Raw genomic sequence first — 25,997 nt, 5'->3', positions numbered from 1 at the left:
GGTGCATGCATTATTTCTTTAATCAAACAAAATTACCTGAGAGTAAGGGACCTTGCATTAAATAGAGCATTATCCCTCACAATATTCATCATGGCAAAAGGCACATAAGTAGTACACACAAATATATCTGGGTAAAGGATATAAGCTGTTAAAAACACGCTCTATTTTAAGGTTATTTGTGCATTTTGCAATTAATAAACAATCAAAGTGTTTCAGCCTAAGAAAGCCTTAAACATGGCAGAAACTTTGTAACCTTTTATATTCTCATAAATGAAGCACAGTAATTCTATTTGTTACTGTTCAGAAGGTGTCAGTGAGCTAGTATGTCTCCATGTAGTTTCATACTTATTAAGCTTATATTATAGGGGTATATTTCATAAGTTATACTTCCTAGCTTACAATAGAGCTGATGTGATTGAACCATTCCAATTTCTCCATCTCTGAAATTCCTCAGCAGCCTGATATTTTGTTGGGAAAATTGTTTAGAAAAGTTTCAGTCTGTAAGGTTGTGTTATGTGTGGATACTAATAATTGTGACACTGGGTAGACTTAGAGTGACATTAAGCTGTTTTTAATCATTTTAAATTACACATTACAAGATATTAAAGTGAGAATCTGTAGGAAGCCGCAAACTTCCTACACTCTAAGGCCAGATTCAGTCATGGTGTGGCTGGCTTTATGCTTCTGCCCCACATTCTGCCTCTTGTGAAGTAACACTGGCATTGGAGAGACCTTGCATTTTCATTCCTTATTCTTTCCTCTTTTCTACCTAACATTTCGCATCTCCACACTCACATGCCACCATCATTTCAAATAGTTTTTGCTCAGGCTCCAGAATTCAGATGATTTTATTTATTTTTCATATGCCCAAATTTGTAGGCAGCCCTGAATGCCCTTTGTCAGTTCAGAGAAAATCTGTAAACCCTGGTAGCAGGAAGTCCCTCAAACAAACTCTTGCTTCTCCCCAAGGTCATTAGTATAAGTTAGGCAATATTACTGTGAAAGAAAGTTAGAAAGCAGCCTGAATCTGAGGCTGATAGCCCCAGGAGGTGACTGGGACCATGTAGTATGTTTCATACAATATATGCATATACTTACAGTTAAAAGAAAGAAATTACTTTTGTTTTACAGAAATTAGAGTTTAACTATGCATCTTGACTTTTTTGCACGTTGTTCTGTTTCTCTCAATCTGGAAACTTTACTGATTTAGTCACAGAAAGTCACTTATAGCAGGTAAATTCTTCTAGTCATCATTATTTTTCACCTAGAATGGAAGATCTGTTTTCCCTCCGTTTATTTCCAAAAGAGGGCATCAATGAACTTTGACCTGTTTACATGGTAGGTTTCTATTAAAACTTCTGTGTGATTACTTTTAACCTATAATTTTTCTTTTGTTTATTGTCTAACTTATGGTATTTATAAATTATTAACATTCAATAAAAACATTTTTTACAATTAAAAACGCGATCTAGATTCTGTTGTATTTAAACTGATTTTTAAACTGAGATAGCTAAAAAAATTAGATCTGAACTCTAATCTAGTATAGGGCTCAGATTTGTTTTGGCTGGTGGTACTTGTACCTCTAATTTGTGGTCCTCTGTTAAGTCTTTTGAAATTAAGTTCTAATAAAGCATTTTTGAGATTTGTATCGGAGTCGCTGGAGCTGAGGCTTTCCTACGAGATCCCCTTGCTCTACAAACCCATTAGCTTCATATTAGATGCCTTCTTCCCATTCCCTGCCCTTTTTACCACTTGTCCTGCCTACGTGTAAACTGTATTCATTCAGTGTTACATTTTCCTGAAGCCTAACAAGGCAGACACGAGGCCATTTCGGGCAGAGGAGCAGAGATGGTAGGATATGAGATCAGTCACATGAAAAAGTTAGTCTTTCATCTCAATGTTCCTGTGTTTTGTTCTGAGAAAGCTGAGCTGGAAGGACATAAAGTATTTTTAAAGGGCCATCCCCATTCTGTAACTGACAACCTTCACTTTTCCTAGCACATTATCCTTAGTGACTAGGTCACTCTTTAGCTGGGTGACAGATATTTTCATGATTCATTGATTTCTGTCACTAACAGGCTGCTAGTCAGTGCCTTACAAGGATTGTTTACAAAATGTTGTCTCTGTGACCTGTAAGAATAAAAATACTTTAGTGTCTACTTAGCTGCCAAGAAAGAGAATTAAGTACTGAGGTTATTGCCTTATTTAAAAAAAAAATCACTGTGTTCCAACCTCTGATTTGTGGGTCAAACTATGCCATAATCCTACAGCATAAAGCCTTTTGAAGCCTTCCTTACATTTGGTAAAAATGAGTATCTCAGAATAGTTCTTCCTATGGAAACAGTAACCCTGCAAGTGTTGTCAAAGGATCAAGAACTTCTTGTGAAAACAATAGTCACAGAGGGACTGATTGTTACCAAGGTTCTAATCCCTGACATATCTTCTCTACAAACAAATAGCCTATTTCGTGGCATAGTAAGAGAAGGAACCCATAGGACTTTCGTCTCTCCTACGAGATGTGTATTTTCCCTTACACAAGGTAAATGTTTGCCCTTTCCACAGTTAGCAAAATGCCATTGTTTTGGCTTTCATACATACTTTTCCCAGTTAGAAATACTTGAAGGTACTAATGTGGTAGCTACATTGGAAATTTAGACACAAAATACAGTTTTTATGGTTATTTCTAAGTATTTAAAGATGTTAACCATGCAGAAGGCATAAATTTTTTAAAACAATCTACACAACGTATATTTCTGGCTTAAATATAACATCATGGGCAAATGATGTTCTGATTCTGAGCAGAAAATGAAGATGTTTAAGTGAGAAACGTGCCCCAAATATCTTAAATGCTAAATTATAGATGAATGTGGGGGGATTATAGTTGACCCTTGAATTCTATTCTAACATAGTCCTTTAATATTTTGATTTTATATAAGCATCAAATACTTTTTGTAATAGAAAGTAGAAGTCAAAAAACAGCCTTAAAGATAACACAAATCAGAGAAAAGAATTAGAGAGTGTTGGGGCGGCTGATTTGGCTTCTTTTTATAAATGGTATTTATTCCCTGCTTTCAGGAAGAATTTGTAAAGACAAATAAATGGCTACTATCATGAATTCTGATCCCTGTAGATTTCACCTGCTTCCATAAAAACATCATTTTGCATATCTCATTGGTGAAAACCTACTGTCAAATCATGGTAGTTTACTTTCATTCTATGGTAAGTAGGACAGCGTTAAGTAACCACTGGAGTAAGAATTGGGGGATATAAATTTTAGGTCTTCCTTGCTTTATTGTTAAGTACCAACGTAACTTTGTGGAAGTTATTCAACATTTTCAAACTGCTTTCTGTATAAAACTTGGATAATCTCTGCCTTGTTTTCATCAGAGCACATATGACATATATGATTGGTATGAAAGTATTTTAAATAGATTATTCTCATGTTTTGGGGTAGCACTTGTGAAAGCCTTGAGAGACCCAATGGAGAAATTAAAAATTCACTCTTAGTAATCACAGCATCTAGGTAGCCTATGTTGAATTTCTTTATGTCCAGTTCCATTCTCTCGGGTAGAATATAATATTCTAGCCTGTTTCTTCCTGCTAGGTCTTCAGTGGCTATGGAAAACAGTATGCATAGATTGTAAACTAGAAGTGATACCTGATACTCCAAGAGTAGTTATAAGCCCAAATCATGGGTTGGACATATCATAAGGATTTTAGGATGGGAGAAAGGAAGTGACATTCTCACATTAGCCCTCAAGTCACCCCACTCACATATGCAGACAGTTATCATTTTCAATGGTATAATCTTCAAAAACATTCTGCATGCAACAGTGATTATTCTGGAAAATAATTAAGAAATTGCCTCTCACACATTTTTTCCAGGTAGCACATACATGTTCAATCTCATTTATGTTCATGTGCAAAAATTTCAATAGAAAATATTTGAAAATAAAGATGAGGCAATATACTAGCAAGACACATCTGATCATGTGGATTATTATGTGGGGTACAAGTTTGAAAGGGACAAACAGGCTCATTTGTTATTTGCTTTAAGTGGGAAAGCAACTTCACATTCCTGAGCCATTGTCAGTTGTTTTTCTCTCCTTGAAATATAATGTGTGAGACAGTACTCTTTTGTCTACTCCTCTCTTTCATCCTCCGTATCTTTTCCATCTCTCAATCTTCCTTTCAAAAATTACTTTCATCGTTCATGTTTCTACTCTCCAATTGCACACTGCATACTTCTGTGTAGCTGTCTGGTGGTTTTAGTGGACTACCACATTTGTGTCACATGTCCCTGTTTCTTAGTCTTGAAGTAGAAGTAAGGGCCCCAATAAACAGGCAGAGTACATTTTTATCCACCTTCCTCAAATTTCAACAGGGAGCATCTAGGACTGGAGGAGTGGATAGGAAATGCTTTTCCTGGAGTGCAGCACTGATCTGGGAAGGCAGGCAAGCATCTGTGTCCTTCTCCTGTCTTCCTCAAGGGCCAGGTGGTGATCTGTGAAGAGCATGCTCTACTGAGTCATACGGTTTACATTTGGAGAACCAAGAGGAATTCAAGAACCATTCAACATGCAGCAGTCTCTGACACCTGGTTTTCTGATAAGATCCTCAAAAAGTTAATGTGCTCACACACTGTTGGAGAAATGATAGTCACCTTGAGCTACTACAAGATGCCAAATGGCCTTCAGCATCACCAAAGAAAGGCTGTATACTGTTATTCCACTAAGTGTATTTTTATGCCTTAATTATGTGAAAATTAGTAAGGTGCATTGACCAAAATATTTTATTAACAAGACCATTAAGGATAATCAAGAGTTTTCTTTAATGTAATTGTTGCACAGCAGTTTTTCCTACTGTGTAGGGTGGAGATAGAGAAAAGGCAGCATACTCTTAGAGTTCAGAACAGTATATATTCAATACATTAACAAACTATATACCACTTTAAAAACTATTTCACATATATGAACACATTCAGAGCCTGAATATTCTAAAGTAAGCAGCATATAAGCCTGTGAAAAACAGCACCAAATGATAATTTAACCTACAACACTCCAAGTCAAATGTCAGCATGTCTCCATTGTCTGTAATATTGTCTCACCATCATTTCTTTCAAAAACATGAAAATGTATTGCTCTGAGTGGCAAGAAAATCCTGTATTCTGAAATTCAGATGCATTTCAATACAGTGTAATCTTGTTAAGGAAAAATGAGAACCAAAACTGTTTTCTGTTGCTAGGAATATAATTTATCACATAGTCCCCTTGTCTTCTTGCAAAGCAATGTAATATAGTAACAATGTTAGGGTTTGGAAGCAGTGAGGAATGGGAGAGTTCCTGCTACTTAGACCTAGGCTATTTAAATGCTTTCAGCTTATGATGCTTCACATATTTTTAAAAAATGGATAATATTGCTTAACTATAGAGATTAAGATCAGTACGTGTACAATGCCTGATATGCAGCTTGACAATAGTTATTTGATCACTCAGTTTGTATTGGTTTGACTTATATAAAATACACCCTCCTATTCCTCCAATAGGAACTACCACATCATTCCTCAACTCCCAAGTCTCTGGGTATTCCCCACTACACAGTGCACACACTCTGTACATTCTATAGACATAGCCCTTCACACAGCACTTGCATGTCCTCCAAAACAAGCATAATCTCAATAGCAGCACAAGATACAAGACACATTAGCACACTTCAGGAGACCTTGACATCACACTGAAAATATCATCTCAAAATGCAGCCTCAGCTGCTTCTTTCTCATATGTACTTCCAAGCTTTTAGTCCTTAACATTTGCTATTTTGGGGAGCACTATCGCATGATTTAGAGTATTGCTTGCATTCATTTGCTACATTGTCTTTTGCTTATTGGTTTATTTATTAATGTATTTATTTATTCATGCATTTATTCCCCATCTTGTTCCAAAATGGATGTTAAGTGGCTTTCCAGAAAACACAAAATACAACAAGATAGAATAAATTCAAAGTAGATAAGAAAATAAAAGGAAAAAAGAAAAACATAAAATAAAGATAGGAACACAAAATGGACCCCGGAACACAGCTAAAACAAAGTGCATACATACCATAGAGTTCCATACCAAGTACTATGCATAGAACGCACAATTAGTTTCCAAGCTTTCTTCTAGTACTCAACACGAGAAACACGATCAGTTTCACACTTCAGAGGGCCCATAAAACCCAATCAAAGCACTTGTTCAGATTATTTTTTTCCAGATCAAAATCCTAAAAATTTTTCTATAGCAAAGTTTTATAAAATGGTGCCAGTAAATTGCTTTAACACCTTGATTTAGCTCCTGGAACTATCTTCAACAAAAATAGATCCTCAATCTTGAAAATACATCTACTATTTATTTTTCTTTTATTTCTCTCTTAAAGTTCCATTTGGTCAATGACACATACCCATTAAAGAAAATTCTTTTAAAAAGAACAACAAAAGATGGTAATTTCTCCATGTAAAGAAGAAATATGAAAATGTCTTTAAAAATTCTGTCAGCAAATCACGTATTTTAAGTAATGAAATAGACATTGTGATATTATTTATATTGACAAAAATTAGAAAAGTACCATGAACATCCAAAAACGAAATGGTTAAATAAACCATGATGCCACTATGTAACAAAATATTATATACCATCAAAAATGATATTTATGGACTTTTAATGTAGGAAAATATTCATGATAAAATGTTATTGACAAGTAGAATACAAAGCTGTGTATTATGATTCTATTTATGTAAATAAATATATTTGTATATATGTCTGTAGAAAGACTCAAGAAAAATCCAACATAATGCTAATATTGTTTCTGAGGTTTGTGATTATGGTGGTTTTTATTATTATTTTCTATATGCTTATTTTATTTTTGAAGCCTTTCAGAGTGATGAACAATTTCTATATTATGAAAAGAAGGATTATGTGGGAAAATATCAATGCAGTTTCTTTTGGGTTTTGAAATTATAAGCATCTTATTATGTTTTATAATTAATTTTACTTTTAGAAACATGCTGGAATTTATAACTTTATTTGATTATCTCAAATACCTTGTGAGGCACATTGTCAAGTACTATTCTTGTTTAACACCTAATAAAACTGAAGCTTAGAGAAGCTAACTGACTGGCCCAAAGGCACATTCATTAGTGGGAAAGCTGGACATGAACCCAGATCTCTAAAACTCAAGTCTCGTCCTGTTTTCATTAACTCAAGACTGACAGTAGTGCAACGCAAACAGTCACTGGCAGGTAGGAACACAAAAAATAGTAATACCTCTATGAAGCTCAGGTTCCTGGACAAACCTTAACATAGCTATGGAAATCATAGTTTTAGGAGAAAAAACTGGGCAGAAGAAATGTCACAGTGAACTTTTGCCAACACTTACAAATATTTTACATGAAATGATAACAGTAAATTGCATAAAAAGAACTAGAGTATACATTTTAAATTATTTTTAAAAATGATAGACTATACACAGTTTCCATTTAGATCATGAGATGATTCCCACAGGTGATGAGGATGTACCTATCACTCATTATGGCACTGGAAAATTAGGGTAACAAAGAAGCAATAAACAGAGATGAATTGTTAATTTGAATCGCAGAAGTCTATAGATGCTCTGAGTCTCTGAAATCCAATTCTGAAGTTGTAACATCTTGCTAATGGCTTTAGCTCTACTCAGTAAGTGAACTTCAGTGATACTACTTAATCACTTTGAAACTTCTGAAGATGCCTTTTGTCTTCTCAAGTATTTTTTGAGGGCACCTAGTACTTCTGTATATAGTTCAATGAAATCATTCAAGCTTTGTCTGAAGGCAGACCATCAGCTGTCTGGCAATGGTTTTAAATGAGACTTGATAATTTAAGTTCTGTTAAAGATGGTCTCTGTCCAATGTGATTGTTTTTGATGGCATCATTATTATAAGTCTTTACATAATTCTGCTAAATCATTCATACTTTATACAGGTAAGATTTGAAATGTATAGGTACCAATTTTTCTAACTTTCCTGGGCAGGCCTAATTTTGCCCTAAAAAACCCCCACTTACTCCTATTATTTATACTTGTCTCCAGTCCCTAAACTTCCTAATTAATTTCTTGCTGATGACAATAATCACATCTGTAAGACTAGACACTGCCCAAAAATCACCCTATGGCAATATCACATCAACTGAATTTGTGTGAGCAGGTTTGGATTCAACTTCAGCCCATAATTGTTTCTGTGTTGCTGTTCACCCTCATCCAGAGGTTCTTCTTGAGCAAAGGTGATTTATCTTTGGGAGGGATCATGGGAAGACATTTTACCATCTCTAGCCAAGCCCTCTCCCAGGTTGCAGTAATGGCAGGCTCTGTTAAATTATCACATGTACATTTTATTAAGAATACAGGATTAGTGATGATGTAACAATCCTATACACTAGGATCTCAAGACAGAGCAACTTGTGTGATATTTTAAGCAATAAAATTATGTTTACTCCTTGAAGGCTAGATTAAACACTAATCTAAGGATGCAAGGATCTGAGATGTGGCTAGTTATAAAAGCAATGTTTACACTGGTATGCACTTAGCAAATGCTTGTGAAGTACTAAATGGACTTTGAAGAATGAATAGGATTTTGAGTTGAAGTTTTAATTACTCAGAAATTTCTACAAGACAGCACTGTTTAAATTAACTCTTAAGGAGAAAAGTCATTTAGGTTATCCTGCTTGCATGCCAGTACACTGGAAACTTGGCTCGGTGATTTCCCCTGAGAAATACTGGACATAGTTCTCCACTGAGCAGCAATGATTTCACTATCAGTTCACCTGAAGTATTGCCACAAAAAAGAAACGTCAGCCTCTTTGTTTTTGCTGACCTCACGACAGCATCAGTTGGCTCATGCTCTTCAAAACAGCAAGTAGGATTACTCAAGTGCTCCCGAAGCACAGTGATCATAAACAGCATCAAAGATTTGTGCAGGTACGTAATATTGCTTTTTGATCACTTTTTGCAGCTGCAGTGGGTACAACACAGATTCCCTTTTTGGCACCACTGTTATATAACACTTGGTCTCTAAATCATGGGACACTTTAAATTCTTAAAACATTTTTTTCTTTTTCTTGCATGCATTTTCTTTGTTTTGGTACTAGGAATTGAACTCAGGACCACATGCTTGCCATGCAGGCGCTGTGTCACTGAGCTAAATCTCCAGCACCTTAAGACAATTCTTGAATTTGCTCCTAACATTTTCCAGATCCACCTCAGTGTCAGAAAACATGGTTTTAAAAAGTCCTGTTGTAGATTCATAGGTCCCTTGCATTCCAATTGTTTCAGTATTCTTTTGCTTATGTTTGACATAGTAGTTTAATATTATTTCCGTTTTTCATCCTGAGGTCACAAGGGATAAATCATGTTGCTAGTGTGTAAGAGGACATTTTGGCACTAATCAGGATTTCAGCCAAATGACAAATCATATCATATTAACAAAGCCACCTATTTTATCTTGAAAAAGTAAGTTAAGAATAACCCTTTTCTGAAGACTTCACCTTTCTTTCCCCTTAGGTGACATTCTATGATTCTAGTGCCTTTATACTTACTTCATTCACACTTTAGTGGTCACATTTGTAGAAGCCTGATTTATCTTTATGCTAATTAATACAACTGATAATTACTTGCTAGAGATTCACATTCCCACGTGTCACTGAGTGTTAACATACAGTATTTAAGTACCAAATGGTATAGGAAAAGGATATTGTTGTGATACTTGGTGCACATGGGGCTGATTGTATAGGGTTCAACAGGTAGAAGAATAAGAAAAACAAGATTTGGTTTATTCCCTCCTCATAGTAGAATCAGATTGACAACACTGTGGCAATTTGTACTGACTCCTATACACTCAGTTCAAAATCACACATATGCAAAGTAAATCCACCTATAGTTCAATTTCTAAAAATATGAGTTTATAATTAGTAAAGAATTACTATAAATTTTACTCTGTTATCAGAAACAAAGTCGCTGTTTATATATTCAAGACTACTGTTGCAATGATTTCCCGTGACTTAACTCAATTAATTCAATTTTATGTGAAAAGCAAACACATCATTAGTATATTTTCTGTCAGCCCCACAGAAAGACAATCTAAACATGGTCCTCTGACAAAATACATCCTCTAAGGATTGAGATGTAAAGGTCTGGCAGGCCCTGAATGGCCAGTGGTCAATAAACAACTGCACAAGAAAGAAAGTGACAGAGATAGAATAAACTAGACCCTTTTTCAATGCCCGACCACTGATACTTTACTTTTATCCCCTCCTCCTGGGAAGATAGAGCGGAGCCTGGCTTTCTTATTCTTCTCTTCAGGGGCCATGGGAAGTGGCTTGGAGCTATGGTTGAGTGCTGAAGAATCCCGGTTGTTACTATTCATCCTCAGTGGAGGAGCTGGGGGTTTCTCTTCATTATCCAGACCGTCAGACATTTTCAGTTCACAGCTCCTAAAGAAGAGGAGAAAACAGGACTTAAGGAAGGAGAGTCCTAAAACAGATTTAGGGGATTCTAACATCTTACAAATATGGGGATTCTAACATCTTACATAACAGCATTGATCCCCTGTTATCTCAGGTTCTACATTGATTATTTTGAAGGGTTTCTCTTCTGGAGAGGGGGAATTTGACTTGTCAAAGAAAAATGATGCAATTTCCAAAACAGGGAAATCAAAGCAATAATTAATGACCTTTCAACATGTATACACAAACAGATAAATTCTTTTGCTTTTTTTTTTACAATGAAACTCAGTTTTCTGATATCCAGTCACAGTCTCTTATAGAAGAATCATTTTTTATTTTGAAAGTTCTATCCTGTAAGCATGTTGGTCAAATGAAACAAACTCCTCAGGGTTTGGAATAAATAAGTTTGGCTGTTGATTTTTTTTTTTTATTTTTGTTGGTACTATGGATCAGATGCTGGGTCTTATACATGCTAGGCAAATGCTCTACCACTGAGCCATATCACTAGTACTAGCTTTTGATTTTTAATGATCCCAAATCATGATTTGTTAACTACTTTAACATTAGGATTCTTTCAGTATCCACTTCTTATCCTTTTGATTTCTGATTTATAAAATGCAGGTATAAGAAAACAGTAGGCTAAATGTCACTATTGATAAAGAGGAGAGCCAGAGGAGAGAACACATTGAGAGGAGGTATCATAACCTTACTCCTGGCTTTTATGTCTTAGAACAGGGAGCTGACTGAAGCAACTGGGCTGTAAGATCCAGTCCAGTCTCTTAAATTTATTGTGCCTAGGAGTCTACGTTTGCATTTGATTGCACTGGGAGGGTGAAGTGAACTAGAAAAGCATGGACTTCTTAAGGAAATGCTCATTTCTAAATATTTTCCTATTCTAAACCAAATCCTTCCATGATACACTGACACTTACCAGCAAAGTCGAGTGTTAAGTATACGTTCCAAGTGAATCCCTAATCTGAATACAAGGAATACCAAGTTCCTTTACAATGAAATCTTTGTAAATTTATCAAGTATAACTTGGTGCTAATTTAAGAACATAAAGCCTCGAAACATGAGTTAGCATGTAAGTTTATTCTAACAACATTTATTAAAAGCACACCTGAATACAACAGCAATGACAAAAGCAATGAATCCCCATTAACTGTTGAAATAAAAAATAATTCAAAATAATTCTTTTAGCCCTTTTGATGTTACAACCTGTTTATTATTTTAAGCAGTAAACTCTAAGTTACTTCATGCTACCTAAAAAATTTAAAACTTTTTGTATGGTCTAAATTTACTCAAATACATATAGTCCAGAATTATCAAAGAATATGTTAGTGTTAAGTAATATCTTATTCTGTACAGATGGTTACCAACTAACAATGGTTGGTTGGATTTGGACAGGAGATCGCTTTTCTTTTGCCTTGTCATGTCTTCCATTATCTTAATTAAGAGCAGTCACATTTTTTTCAGGAATCATTATAATAAAAGTACTAAGCTATAAATGTTTTGTCACCACCAACTATTTAATAAGGTTCATATTTTCTTATATAGGTGAAACTATAGCATACACAAAGGAAAAGCAACTCTGATGTCACAGCTAAAGTATATAAATAGATGCTAATTGTACTAAGTAAATATTTTAACAAGAATATGAAACTAGTGCTTGTGTGTCTATATTCTCTTTTGCACTTTGATTTTTTTTTTGTTCTTATAAATTCAGTTTCTTTTTAAAACTGACTTCACCAGTGCTGTCAGTTTATACTGGACAGGAGTGTGGTTTTAACTTTGCCACTGAGAAGAATTTGCTACCAGATTGACTTTGCTGATTTCAAAGATAATGGCCAAATATGGGGACATTATATCAGATATACAAAATCTGGCTTTCTAAAAATTGAAATTTGAAGGTTATTGGAAAGGAACTGAGCATTCAAATATAAATACTTATAATAATACTGATTTCTGAAAAATGTATCATTCAGGAACAGAGAACCACTATTTTCTAGATGATATATATTTTCTGATGACATGTTGCTTAATTTGAGGTGGCAGGAGGAATAGACAAGATCTCTTTAAAACAAAGCTGATCTTCCATAATAAGGCAAAAAAGAGTCTGGGCCAGCCAGGGCTCTGGGGCAACTACCCAATTTAAAATACTGTGCTTCTTTGTTCTTGATAAACAGGTGTGACTCATAACACAGTGGCCTTTTTCACTGCTAATTATATTCACTAACCAGAGAAGCAGGTAGATGCCCTGTTTTATTTAGGTTGCCTGATTACTCTGATGCTATTGACCAGGCATATTTTAATTAGATAAGAAAGATTACTTGGAATGCAAAACTCAAAATATATTCTTTGGCTCTGTTCTACAAATCTTTAACCAAAATTTCAACCATATATATATATATATATATATATATATGCATGCTCAGTGCTAATTTCTAAAAGTGAACACACATATATTTTTTTTCATTATGGTCATATCACAGATAATCTACTAAAACCTACCTTACACAGCAGATCATTTTACTTCCCACCATAGTGGAGCTGTTTCAATTCCCTTCAAATCTTTTACAGAGATGAAGGAAATGAGAACAAGGAACACATATTCAGTTCCACATTGGAAGATCATGAACCGCATTTTTTTTTTCATTACCTAGGTATTTCAGATTTGGTTTTGCTTGAATTATCCTCATATTAATTTAATTCTTTAGTATGCTTCACAAGGCACAACAACTAGTCATTTTTCTTTCGAATCATTACAGATAATTCTGATTTGGTAGCCAAAGAATAGTACAGGGGTTCCTGCTACCTTTAACATACCTACAAAGCAAGGGCTTCAAAGTATACTTCTGCACATGTAAAGAAAAGTATAGGGACCTGTAAGAAGTCTTATGTCAATGTATTTTGTTTCCCAAGTCCCCTTCTGGAGAAGAGTGTCTCCTACACTTCTACAAATGTAGAAAAGGGAGTTTTATTTGTAAACAATACCAATTTGCTATGCCAGGTCCTCTTTTGAAATAGCTTTGTACAAAGAATACTATTAATGGATGGCTGGTTCAATCTGCCTATGATGTCATTATTTCCAAAATTTGAAAGAGACTATTTTGTTTGGGATGACTGTAGGTTCTATTTCAAGAATTGTACAAAGTATCATTATTTTACAGAAAACCAATAAAAAATTGTTTATCTTTAAAATTTAACAGAAAGAAAATTTGAAACTGAGTAGCACATTAGAGTAGCACACAGGCCATTTGTTTCACTTTGAGAAATTAGCCCTTAGCACAGTAGAGATAGAGCTAACACTAATGGACAACCAGTAACAATTTATATTTGCTCATAATTGTTTTTTTATATTTAGCTACTAGGTTTTCAGAAATAATTCAAATGGTTTCTATGAATGGTGTGTATTTTTGATCCAACCTTTGAGACTTAATGTGGTTTACCAATATTCTGTAACGGCAATTCAAAATCATCTGAAATAAGTCTCTTATTTCAAAACAAGTAAGGGAATTCCCCCCTTGTCAGAGTACCAGGGCAGATTAACTTGCTTTTTCCCTCTTTTTTTCTTATTTTTCTTTCTCCTTCCAGCTCCAAACACAAGTGTACACATGTGAATACATAAACACACACACGCACACACACACACACCCACACACACACACACACACACACACAGAACTCTTCACTGACTTGCCTTTAGACACAAAGGTTTACTACACTGTATTTTAGATAAAAAAATCACTGTCAGGATGTCTGTATGGTGACTGCAGATGAGATTATTAAGAATAATAAACAATTGTCATTATTCTCTCATTTCTCCAAAATATATTATTTTGATCAGTGCAGTGACAAACTAAATACGGAATCTCAGTAGGATAAAAAGGAAAGCCACTAATGTGCATGGATCCTGAAGTCAAGTGTAAAGATAGGTAATCAACTATACTCTAATTAACATGACCAAAATTCATACTGTGGTGCATGGGTTGACTTGTTTGCAGCTGAAAATACCAATTGTTCCTCTATTGCCACAGGTAGTTTGGATAGGTATGTGAAAGATGAGAATCCAGAAATTCTGGTCCTACAGTTTACAAAGCCATTTATTAAGCCAACAGCAATTGAAACAAATATTTTTGTCAGGTAGGATACCATCAGAGATACTCATAAAAACAAACACATGTCTGTATTATTCTGTCTGCTTTCAGAATTTAAATTTTTTTGTGTGTGCAAGGGATTGAACTCCTGACCTCCTGCTTGCCAGGCAGGCATTGTGCGGCTGAGCTATATTCACAGGCTTTTAAATGAGTATTTATTTGCATATTTTGTCAATGAAAAACAAAGTAATACTTCCTTCTCTTCAAAAATAAAAGCTTAGGTTGGCAGATGCACAGTGATAATATAGTGAACCCAGAGGTAAAGACCTAAATCCACAAGCAATACAGGACTATTATCACAAATTGGTAAGCATTTCAACATTATTTAATATTCTTTTCATATCAAACAAGAGGATCTAACACAGGATTGAGACATAGCCTATGGCTAATTTCCAAAGTGAACTTCTTGATGTTTCTGTTATACACAAATGATCAATAGGGTTTAAGAAGCCTTAAACTAATGAGATGACGCCTTTTTAATAATACATTGATGTGAGTACACTTGAAAGATGATTGCAGAATTTCAAAAGCAGAGTAAACTGGTCATAATTTTATGGTAAAACAGAATTTATTTTACCAATTTCTAGAATCTGGGAATTCTTTTTTGTGGAGAATTCATTATAACAAGACTTAGCTCTATACATCAAGAATTATAGTTTTCAAGCCAGCCTTTAAACTTCAAGGTATTAGGTATGCATAGCCTTAAAGTCAGCTAATGTTTCCCTAAACAATGGCATCAAAATCGGGCTGTTATTTGCATATGAGGATGGGCTTGCTCTTTTTACTAGACGAATGATGTACATACTAAATTGTACTTTGATGGTGGGAAAATAGCATCCCAGCATTGTACTTACTTGCTTTTGTCTGGCCTCCCTTGCATCTTAAAATGCACATTTCTAAGATGGCTACCTGAGCAATTAGGTATTGACTGGACTGGGAAACAAATCATGCTTGGCTAGCTAGCCTATGTGGGCACTCAGACACACTTTAACCTGCATGCATTGTTAGCCTATATGAAGATGAGTTCTTAAAAAACACCACAAGAAGAGAAAAATAATCTACCCCCCCCACTAAAAGGACAATGCCTTATGAATTGAAAGAAATCTTATGGACTGCTTTGCATTTGTGCAGCAATTGGCATTAGATAATTCCTAGAGATTTTTCAGATATGAATTTCCATGTGATACCAAAGAGGCCATTTCACAGGAGGAGAATGAGCCATGTCCAACAAGCTCTGAAATCACACTGCCATTTTGAGACCAGGTAGACAAGGAACTGCAAGGCTGTTACGGACTAGATGGGCCCAATTTAGCATTTCCACCATCTTATCTCATATTGTACACAGTCATTATGCACATTTCCACCTTATTTAGATCATGAGCTTCTTGAGAGTAAGAGCCTCTTAGTCCTAACTATATGCCTTTATGTTACCAAGTACAGTATCTTGTTTACAGTTGGCGCTGTGTGAGGAGATTAAATAAAACTATGCCTTCTACCCAGCTGTCGCACCTACGTGCAAGCTTTTCTTAATGTTACATAAACTTTTAAGGCTACTTTTGGCAGGTTAGAGACAAGAAAGTATGTCTGAAATTTCAGCACCAGTCTAACTGCAAAGCACATCATTTAGAAGCCAGTAAACATCTGATTATCAACAGCTCATTTAAAAATATATAGCTTTCTAAAGTCTAAAGCACTTCTAAGCCTTCTCATATTTGAGCCTGATGTCAATATCATGAAGAAGGGAGTACGAACCCCATTTCCCACCTGAGGAATTTACAAAATATAGAAATTACGTGGCTTGCGTGGGGTTACAAAATAAACAATTTAGACTACAATGCCTTATACTTTCTAAACTCTCAATTATACATTGTACCAATTTAAATATATACAAATAAACATGAATATATATATATATATATATATATATATATATATATATATTCTTTTCATATATATTTACTTCCCACCTCTTAAAATACAATAGAACAGGACTAGCTTTTTCATTTCACCCAACTTCAGGCTGGTACTTACTGTTTTCAGTTGCTTTTCCCATCCAAAGACCCAAGGCTAGGTGGTTTACTCATAGAGTTCCAACAGGTTTTGCTGGACAGCTGTACCAATTCTTAGATGGCCTTGTTTTGGAGCTTGCCTCTTCTGGGGCACTTGCCAGAAGAACTCTGCTACCAGAGACAGGGGTGTGTTGTTTCAGAGTGCTTCGCCAGGGTGATATCATTACAGTGTGTAATGGAGGGTAGCCATTTCTAAGATCATTTGATCAGAAGGAGCTGAGCTACTTGTTAGGCAGGAGATTTGCAAAAGCAGCCAGACAAGCAAGGAGAGGCAGTAGCTCCTTTTACAACCATCTAGTTTCAATCTTAGATTATGCAAGTGATAGCTTACTGCTGACATACATACAAGCACACTCACTGAGAATGCATTTACATTCTCGCTCATTCACAGAAGCAAATGTGGTTGGTTCTATAGTATCTTGTTAGCTTTTTAATTTACTTTTATTAGTACATGTTTACAGTGTGTAATGATTACATCCATCTTAGAGAACTGGTACATCTTACATAATTAATCTTAATTCTTTTTACGTTCCCTTTCTCTCCTCCTCCCCCTATATCTTACTAGTCCTATTCTCTGCTACCATTTTTCTGAGTGGCTTCCATTGTTTTCAAAGGAAATTTGACATTGAGTCCAACAAGACAGCATATTATAGTTGGAAATTTCAATGTCAGGTCGAAAACAAGGAACTCTATAGATGCACTCCAGTATCTACAACTCATATACTGCATGTATTATCACAAATAGCTGTTTTTCAAATGTGTTCTTAAATCTCTAAATATATGCAATACTGTATTTCATTTTTCATTGTGTATGTTGCATGAGCCAATACTAAAAAATGCTAATGATTATCTGATATGCATTTATATTTGCACAAACTGATGCATTATAGCAGGTTTCAGTTTTTCATTTCCAATGCTGATTCTTCTAAGAAGAGAAAACATGATGCATGAAGAACAGAGGTAAGATATTTTTAAGCACTAAAACACAGAAACAAGTACTATAAAAGATATCTAGAAGAAACAAGTGAGTAAAAGAAAAGGGAAGCCAAACCTAGTAGTAACACATTTCCCAGTTCTCAGAGAATGTAATACCCTTGGAAATATTCAGATGGAACAAAGTGGAAACAGTTAACACCTAAGTGAGCAGAGTATTGGTAAAACAATGTCTCTGTTCTCTGGAGTCCTAGCTGCTCACTCTTACTATGTATGCATAACTATTCCCTATTGTATCCATCCCAATGAGATACTCACAAATTTCCTCAAATTTAAGCCCAGAAATTCAGTTCCTGAAGTTTAATAACTTTTTGCACACCGCACAGATGTTTGAATGCTGCTTTTCAACCTGCAAACCACAGTCCATCAACATAGGTCTCTGGTCTACTCTCAGTTTCTCTGTAGCCAAACTGACTTTTTAAAGGAAGATGTTCATGGCATGTCTGAAGAGAAGAGCTGCACAGGGGCAGTTTAAATCTGATATTTCTAAACCAGGAACAGATCAATTTAGCAAATGCTCACATTTCACCAAAAGAGTACATCTCACCAGAATTAGAGGTCAAGGAATTTGAGCTGGCATAAAATAAAACAACTTGTTCTCATGTGTTCTTTCCCCCCCTTAACTAAAGTTAATATGGACACATTTTTAAAAGAGCTAAGTATGTGCCTCAGCATTTTATTTGGGAGTGCTGGGTAAAGAAGGGGGAGTACCATCTATTAAAAAAAGGTTTTCATCAAACACTGAGGGGACAATGGAATGTGACAAAACACACATTCCATCTATCCTACTTCACAAATGGCCACAGCTTTAATATAATGTCCCAATCTTTTGCCCCCAAGGGCAGTATATCTGTTTGACTTCAGATTCTTTGAAAGTCAATCAAAAACCCGAAAGGATAAAACATTGTGATCCCAGCAACAACAAGTTTTTGCTGTGAAGAAATTTGGTCATGGGTAAAAGACCATCATCCACTCAAAGTGATTATCCAAAGTGAAAGTCTGATCTGAAGTTACCTCACTACTGAGTATATTGACCTTTTATGGCCTTCCCATAACTTTCTGAAAAAGCTTTTCATTGCTAAGTTGTATGTACACCAAGTAGCTTAGCCCTTGGTTTCCATCACTATACTAATTGGTTGCAGCTACTTCTGTCCACATAAAGAATACAAGGCTCATGACTGCTTCATGGTAGACCAGTTTTCTAACCCAGAACATTAGCTTTTCCTCTCCAGTGCTCATATACATACAAAGAGAGTAATTTTATGGACCTAAGTCTTTCTGCGGCCCCAGGAAGCTCTCAAGCTAAGAAAATAGGGCCCAGGGAGCTGGGGATTTAGCTCAGCGTTATAAGTGCCTGCCTTGCAAGCAGGCAGTCGTGAGTTCGATCCCCGGTACCGGTAAAAGCGAAAAAGACAAAAAAAAAAAAAGAAAAAGAAAGAGAATAGGGCCCAGCCTTCACTCCAAAGGAAGATACCGTACTCCGGGAAATAAACAGCACTTAAAGTACAAGCAAGGTTTCATGCAAGAAGCCGAGTCAGCAGGCCTAAGGGGGAAATCACAATTCCCACATTTGTCTTGTGTTGTCTGGACTGTGGCTTAGAATAAACACACTGTGATGAAAATATCGGGAAGGCAAAAGGGAGGGAACCTGGGTGTTCATAATAAATATATGACTTTATGTTCATTTCAGAGTGTTCTTGCTTTGAGATTGAGCCTGATAAGTTCCTTATGACACAGAACTCCCAATCACATCAACCAACCTCACTAGGTAGGATGCATCCTCTTCTTTACAGCTGCTTAATAAGGACCTTTAGATTACACAACTCCATAGATGTAAAGATCTTATCTCAGTCCAACATTGCCTTTTATAGAAAAATATACCAATGATTTATACTTTTTTATTTCTGGTTGACATTCAAATAACCTGAGACCAGAGACACACTATCTTCTCAGGAGCCAAAAAATGTGACCTATAGTTAAGGACCTATAAACACCGTACTTGTGTATGCACTATTTACTTAAGCAGTATATCTTGTCTAGTGCTTACAGGCCAGGCACCATTTTAGGTGACAGGCATAAGGAAATAATTGCCAAGCCATGAGTCAGGTTATAGGCTTGAGTGGTAGGTTTCATCTAAGGCTGCACATTGTATATAAAATATATACGAAATAGACACATAAAGTAGAACTACTGCCAAATGAGTAAAAGTATGCACACCGCAAAGTGAAGGACATTTCGTAAAAGGGGGGCCATAGCACTTTAGAAGACAGTTAAATTCTTTCTAACTGACTGCTATCAAATTGTGCAAGAAGTTAGAATAATTATAAGGACTCTGTGGAGTACTGTTTCAGAAAAAGATATAACAGCCTGGCCTTAGATACTCGTGCCACCACTGTACATACCAAGTATGGCATCAGGTACAGGAGGTACAAAAGGTGATGAACAAGGATTAATTCCTGTCGTTAAAGAGCACACAGCTTAGTGACAGAGATTAAGGCAGAGATGCACAGCTACAGTAGGAACACAATGTAATGCAACTGAGGTAAGCACCAGTTAGTTACCTTGGAGAACAGGCAGGTTATCTAATGTCTCCAGAGGGGTGAGGCGATACAACTCTTGAACAAGTTGTGAGGGATGTGTAAGATTTCAGTGGCATTTGAAAAACAGAAAGCACTCAGTTGTCATAAGGTATTATCACTGAATAGTGTATCCCAGCTGGTGACTACTTTGAGCATGCTAGATGAAGTTTCTTAGCCTTGGGCAACTGTTTCTGCTGAACCAAATGATGCTAGTGCTATTTAAGGAAGAAAACAGATCTCAGACCTTTGGAACAAAGTAACATGTGCAAGACAAAGAGCCAGCACACTGGATCCTGGTGAAATAAAAAATAAGGGAATAAAGTTCTATGCAAAGCGTTTTCTAAAATAATGGACATATATGGGCTGAACAGGCACTTTGTGAGAATTAGGAATACAATGCTTGAAAAAATTAACTTTTTCATGTTATATTTAAGTAAATTGCACCATGTTATTTGGTCTTAATCTGGGAGGTTCATTTTTACTTAGCAGATCTTTTATAAACACAAAATAAGTATTTCTAACAAAGGTAGAAGAACTAATTCTAATTGTAGCTTAACTTTGAGGTTATTCTGTGATATTCAGAGAATCACTAAATCTACATGCATCTATCCATCCATTCACCAGTTACATAGTGTCTATTAAGTGCCCAAGTAAGCAGAAGATACTTTGGAAGGAGGTGTCAGAGGATACAGCACTCAAGCAGAGCACTGAAGGATGTGTAGGAGTTCACTAGATTCTAGAGTGAGAGATGAACAAGGAACAGTCTTACTCCTTAAAGAAACTTAAAATGTAATGGGTATCATCTATGACAGCTCACTGTAAAGATGAAAACAGAGTTTTATTTAAAAAAGGAGGGAGTGGGGGCAGCTTTAAAGAGGAAATACATTTCAGTTGGATTAGGAAAAACTAGTAATTAAATCACATTTTCAGGAACAAGGAACAATGTGTGCTCAGGCTCAGAGATTAGAGATCAATGTGGGGATAAAACCAGGAGAAACAAACTAAGAAGACCCTTAGATGCCTTTTTATGAGATTTGGACTCTGTCCATTTGAAGAGGTTTGAGGTAGTGGGATGGCATATTTAGTTTTGAATTTTAGAACTACCATATCACTCAAGTGACAATGCAGATATTTACATATCTAAAGATGAAGATATATTTTTTTTTCCCAAGTAGCAACATGGAAAAGGGACGCTATGAAAATGACCCAGGAAAGAAACAGAGATACTACTGAACAAGCAAGACAGGAGAACAGAAACTCTGAGAGGGGCCTTTATTTTGGACATAGGCCAAGGATAAGAGGGGTAATAGGCCTGGTGGGATTAACTTGTTTGGGGATCCCAAATAGAAATCTCAGTAGAAATATTTTCCTCTCCTAAGGGATCCAGAGGAGTGTGGGAAATCTAATAGTTTTTGTAGCCTTCATTTTGGGCTTGGAATTCCAAACAGATCTGTGTTTCTGTTGCCATGTTTGTGAAATGAATAACCAACTAGTTTAGGATGGTGGTAGAAAACAAATAATGAATTTGGCGTATGGATAACAAGCAAGATTATGTTGGAGTTCCCATTTATTAGTAGTCATTGGACCACCAGCAATAGTCATATAACCAAGAGAATAAGAGCAAGTTGTTCTAATGTTTTTTAGTCAACAGAATATCATTAAAGAGTGAGTTCTGTGGAAAATTCATCTAAATTTTTAGATGGACTCTACCAACAAACATTCTAAAAAGATTACCTGCAAATATATATCAAACATAGTAACTATTATATAATTCAACATACAAACATAAGACAAAAACTGTGACACATTGAAAATATCAGTAAAATTAAATTAGAAGTATCTAGGGGAGGCAAGATAAATATTTAAGCTTCTTATCTTTAAGATGTATAAAGAACACAACAAATAATGAAAAGCTGAAAGAATTATCAATTCACTTGTGGTACAAAAATTTATCTCTAGTTATATCTATTCTCAGCAGAAACAGCAAGATTAAGACAATACATGAAATTACAAGGGTGGTTCTAACACATGCATTTGGCCCTATGTGATTACTCACAAGAGAGTTGAACATATGGATTGAAGATTTTAATTTGGAAAGCATGAGCATGGGATTGTATGCAATTGGCCAGAAAGAGTGTAGAATAAGAGAAAAGAGATGACACCTGGGGAACACCAATATTTAGAAGCTGGAAGAGGAAGAAGCACCAGTGATGATTGAGACAGATGTCAAATCAGTGGACTATGGGTGCCATGGAAACCAAGAAAGAGTTTTTGAGATGAATATATTGCCAAGACAAATACTAGAGAGGTTAAAAACATTTTTGTCCTCCCAATCTTTCTCCAAAGTTTACTTGACTTGCTGTCTTTATTTTTTAAATAAATGTTGGTTGATAAGCAACTGTACTTCTACTTCATAGTAACAAACACAAAACACATTGTCCACAAAAGTATTAAAATATAAAATAATGATGTCTCACCACAAAATTTACAAGACTTATATACAGAAAACTAGAAAATATTACACAGAAATTAAAAGTCTCAAGAAACATTTTAAGACAAAACAACTGAGGATAACAATTTTCTTCAAGACACCTGTCAACGTGTTTTAGTGTCTCCTAGGAATTTTCAAACTATGGATGTCTGTTGTCAGTAGAGCCACATGAAATGACACACACAGTGTACCTTTAAGAAAGATTATCCTCTTGGTGGTCAGTGGTACCACTGTGGCCATTACTTGATTCAGTTTAAAAGGGCACTGTTATGATATCACATTTGTTACATTTTCACAATGCACTAAGTATTGCTCAGCATACAGAAAAACAGTAGTTTTCACCTAGTAGATAATCAGTTACTAGCATTTAGATTTCTTTCATAGCAATAAATACGCTCAGCTTAACTTTTATTTGCTAACTATAGCCTGGAAGGCTTTGCCAAGAGAAGATGCAAATAATCAGTCTGGACTGGTACCTATTCAGTCTGGCACTGGTGCTAATGAGCTGCAAGACCATGAGTACACTTTCTGGCTCCTCTGAATCTACTGAATTATCTGGGAAAGGGGACCATCTTACCAGAAGGTTGCAAGGATCCAGTGATCCATCCACATTTAGGAAATGCTTTGAAATAATTTAAGACATTCTACCAATAGTGGGTGTTTATAATTAAGACATTCTACAACACAGCATGTTACAGTTACTGATACAGATTTCAAAAGCCATAGTAAAACCATCATCACTCACTGAAATTCTATCAGGTCCCAGGTAGTCTACTAAACATTACTCACGTATAAGCTCACATGACCTGCATAACCACAATGGAGTATTATTTCCACTTTACAGACAAAGAAACTGATGTGAAGTATTAAAAGCCACTAGCCTAAGGTCATAGACCTAGTAAATCAAAGAGTATAACTATACAATCCTGTGTCTGTGTGACTCCAAAGTCCATGCTCTTATTTATCCTCTCTCAGTCACACAAAACTTAATGTATAATTTACTCTTAGTAACACACAGCCTTTGCTTCAACATGGATGCTCTCAGGGCTTCAAAGTATATGAACATGCCTCCACAATACAGTTTGGTACCAAAGCTTAGAATGAAGCAGAGCCTCTACCCACAAAACAGACAATTCAGTATTATGAGTGGGGCATAGGATTTGGTCACAGCTCACCACTGCCTTGACCAGCATCAGAAGTCCCTTCCACCATTCCCTCTCCCAAATTTTTCTGCAGTAAATAAAGGTGGCTTCACTGCAAGATTCATCGATTTCAAGGCAGAAATGATATGACTAGAGAGGACATCTATGAATAAGAAATCCTGATATGATAGTGTGATAAACATATCTTAAAATGATGCAGGAACTGAGAGAACTCCAAGAATGAATCCTGTTTTTCGTTCATCTTCTTAGATGGAAGTGAGCACTGACATACAGCTAGTGACTAAGCAGAGATAAAGATTTAAAGAAAACACAGGAGAGTATTATGAAAATCAGGTCTTTGACTACAAAAATACTTATTATCTCTCTATTATCTTAGGGTCTTGTCTTTATCAGTATTATATTTCTTTTATTTTAGTGTCTTGTCTCTTTGAATGTGCCTTTGAAAGGCTCAGCTAAGTTGTATCATTTCATCTTCATACTAACTCCGTGACGCACATGGTATGTCACTCACATTTTCCAGATGAGTGTATTGACTCTTGAGAGAGATACATAATTACCGAAACATTTCACATCTAGTAAGTGGCCAAACTGTGATGTTGCTGGTCTGGCTGACTCCAAAGCTGGTGTTCCTAATGCCTTTGTCGCAATGGGAGACTAGGTTATTAATACTCTAAAAAGTATAAAATATCACATAAATGCAAAGAGGTGGGTCATATCATTTAGTGCCTCTTACTGAATTCGAGTAAACCTAGGTAGGTGCACTTTTTTTTCCTCTTAATGTCAGCCAGTCCTGTAAATTATGTATAATGCCTTCAATAAGTCTCAAGGTATTGTCAAGAAACTATCAAATGTAACTGCCAGGCTGTTTCTCTATAGCTATCTCTAGGAGGAGGAGGTAGTGGCTCAAGCTTAATTAAACACAATATTCTCATTAAGGTCTGTAGCTCACTTTTCTTTTCCACCTTAGTCTTAGTGGAAAAAAAAAACTGTTACAAAGTGTTCTGGAAAAACAGTGCAGATGCATTGTGAGCAAGATGTCCGTGAAGATGTTTACTTTGTTAGGCAAGTGGATTTCCTAAATCTTGACTGCTTTTTCTAACCACTTGTGGGCCTTTAAGATCTTTGGAGCCTGAAGACTACTGGATTACATGATACAGATCCCTCTGAACCTGAGCCTCAAGCCTTGTACTAAACTTCACAATGACTTCATTTTTCCTGTATAAATGAAATATCTCAAGGTCAATGTATTTGCCTTTCACTCATTTGAATCTCAGTCTGGTTCTAATGCTATGTGAGGCTCACAGATGATTCTTAATCTGAGCTGGTAATGCCACTAGAATTCTAGGATTGAGGAAGAGAGACATTTGATCTATATTGACATGTTGCTACCCACCTATTTCTTTTGATTTCTTAACTGAACTTCCCTTGGCCTATCCTCTACTAGGCAGGAATCCAAAGTAAGTAATTTGATACAGTTTCTGCTATCAAAGAAATTCCAATTTAATGGCAGTCAGAGGGTTGTGTGATGTTCCAAATTTTATGCTCTTCTCCATGTATGCAGGACCTGTGTCACATGGTATCATGGGCATATTTTGCCCTCATTTTTCATCCTATGTACTAGAGACTGCTAAAAGGTGCTCTCATGTTTTAAGTCTCTGGTGGTTCACTCCTAGATTTGTGTTTATTTTCATCATCTTGCAACTCTACAGTCTGTCTGAAGAGCAAATTACTCCCTTAAGTTTGTTTTTATGCACACCTACAGAAAAATTCTCTCTAGTAACTTGTTAGTAACAACTGCTGAAATTTTAGTAGGGTCTATGTATGTGTATGTACACTCATAGTTGATATTTATGCCGTCATCAAGCTAGCTCATTAACTTTTTCTTTTCTTTCTTGAATATCATGCTACAGGCACAACAGTAGGCCTGGCTATATTAGAAGTTCCTGGAGTAAAGCAGGCCTAGCTTTTTCATGTGTGTAATCCACAGGCAATTTCAAATCATAAACATAATACTGGAGACAAGCATTTGTGCACAGTGAAC

General features: G+C 35.8%; 1 protein-coding gene across 11 annotated transcripts in view; it reads right to left on the bottom strand.

The window, feature by feature from the left end:
* Window positions 1-25,997, bottom strand: part of Pak3 (p21 (RAC1) activated kinase 3) — a 327,193-nt gene that overhangs the window by 83,128 nt on the left and 218,068 nt on the right. For 10 of the 11 annotated variants that reach the window (XM_063246284.1, XM_063246283.1, XM_063246288.1 and 7 more), the window contains one exon: window positions 10,302-10,492. In XM_063246284.1, coding sequence (XP_063102354.1) covers window positions 10,302-10,476 — 175 coding nt within the window. In that variant the 5' untranslated portion in view covers window positions 10,477-10,492. Of the gene's footprint in view, window positions 1-10,301; window positions 10,493-16,692; window positions 16,839-25,997 lie in introns of all 11 variants that reach the window. The other variant, XM_063246286.1, reaches the window with a different exon arrangement.

The sequence above is a fragment of the Cavia porcellus genome, unplaced genomic scaffold (assembly GCF_034190915.1).
Source record: "Cavia porcellus strain 051 isolate PalLab524CR breed Dunkin Hartley unplaced genomic scaffold, mCavPor4.1 scaffold_3, whole genome shotgun sequence".
NCBI classification, from domain to species: domain Eukaryota; kingdom Metazoa; phylum Chordata; class Mammalia; order Rodentia; family Caviidae; genus Cavia; species Cavia porcellus.
The sequence above is the reverse complement of the archived record's forward strand: the minus strand, read 5'-3'. Positions and strand labels throughout refer to the sequence as shown.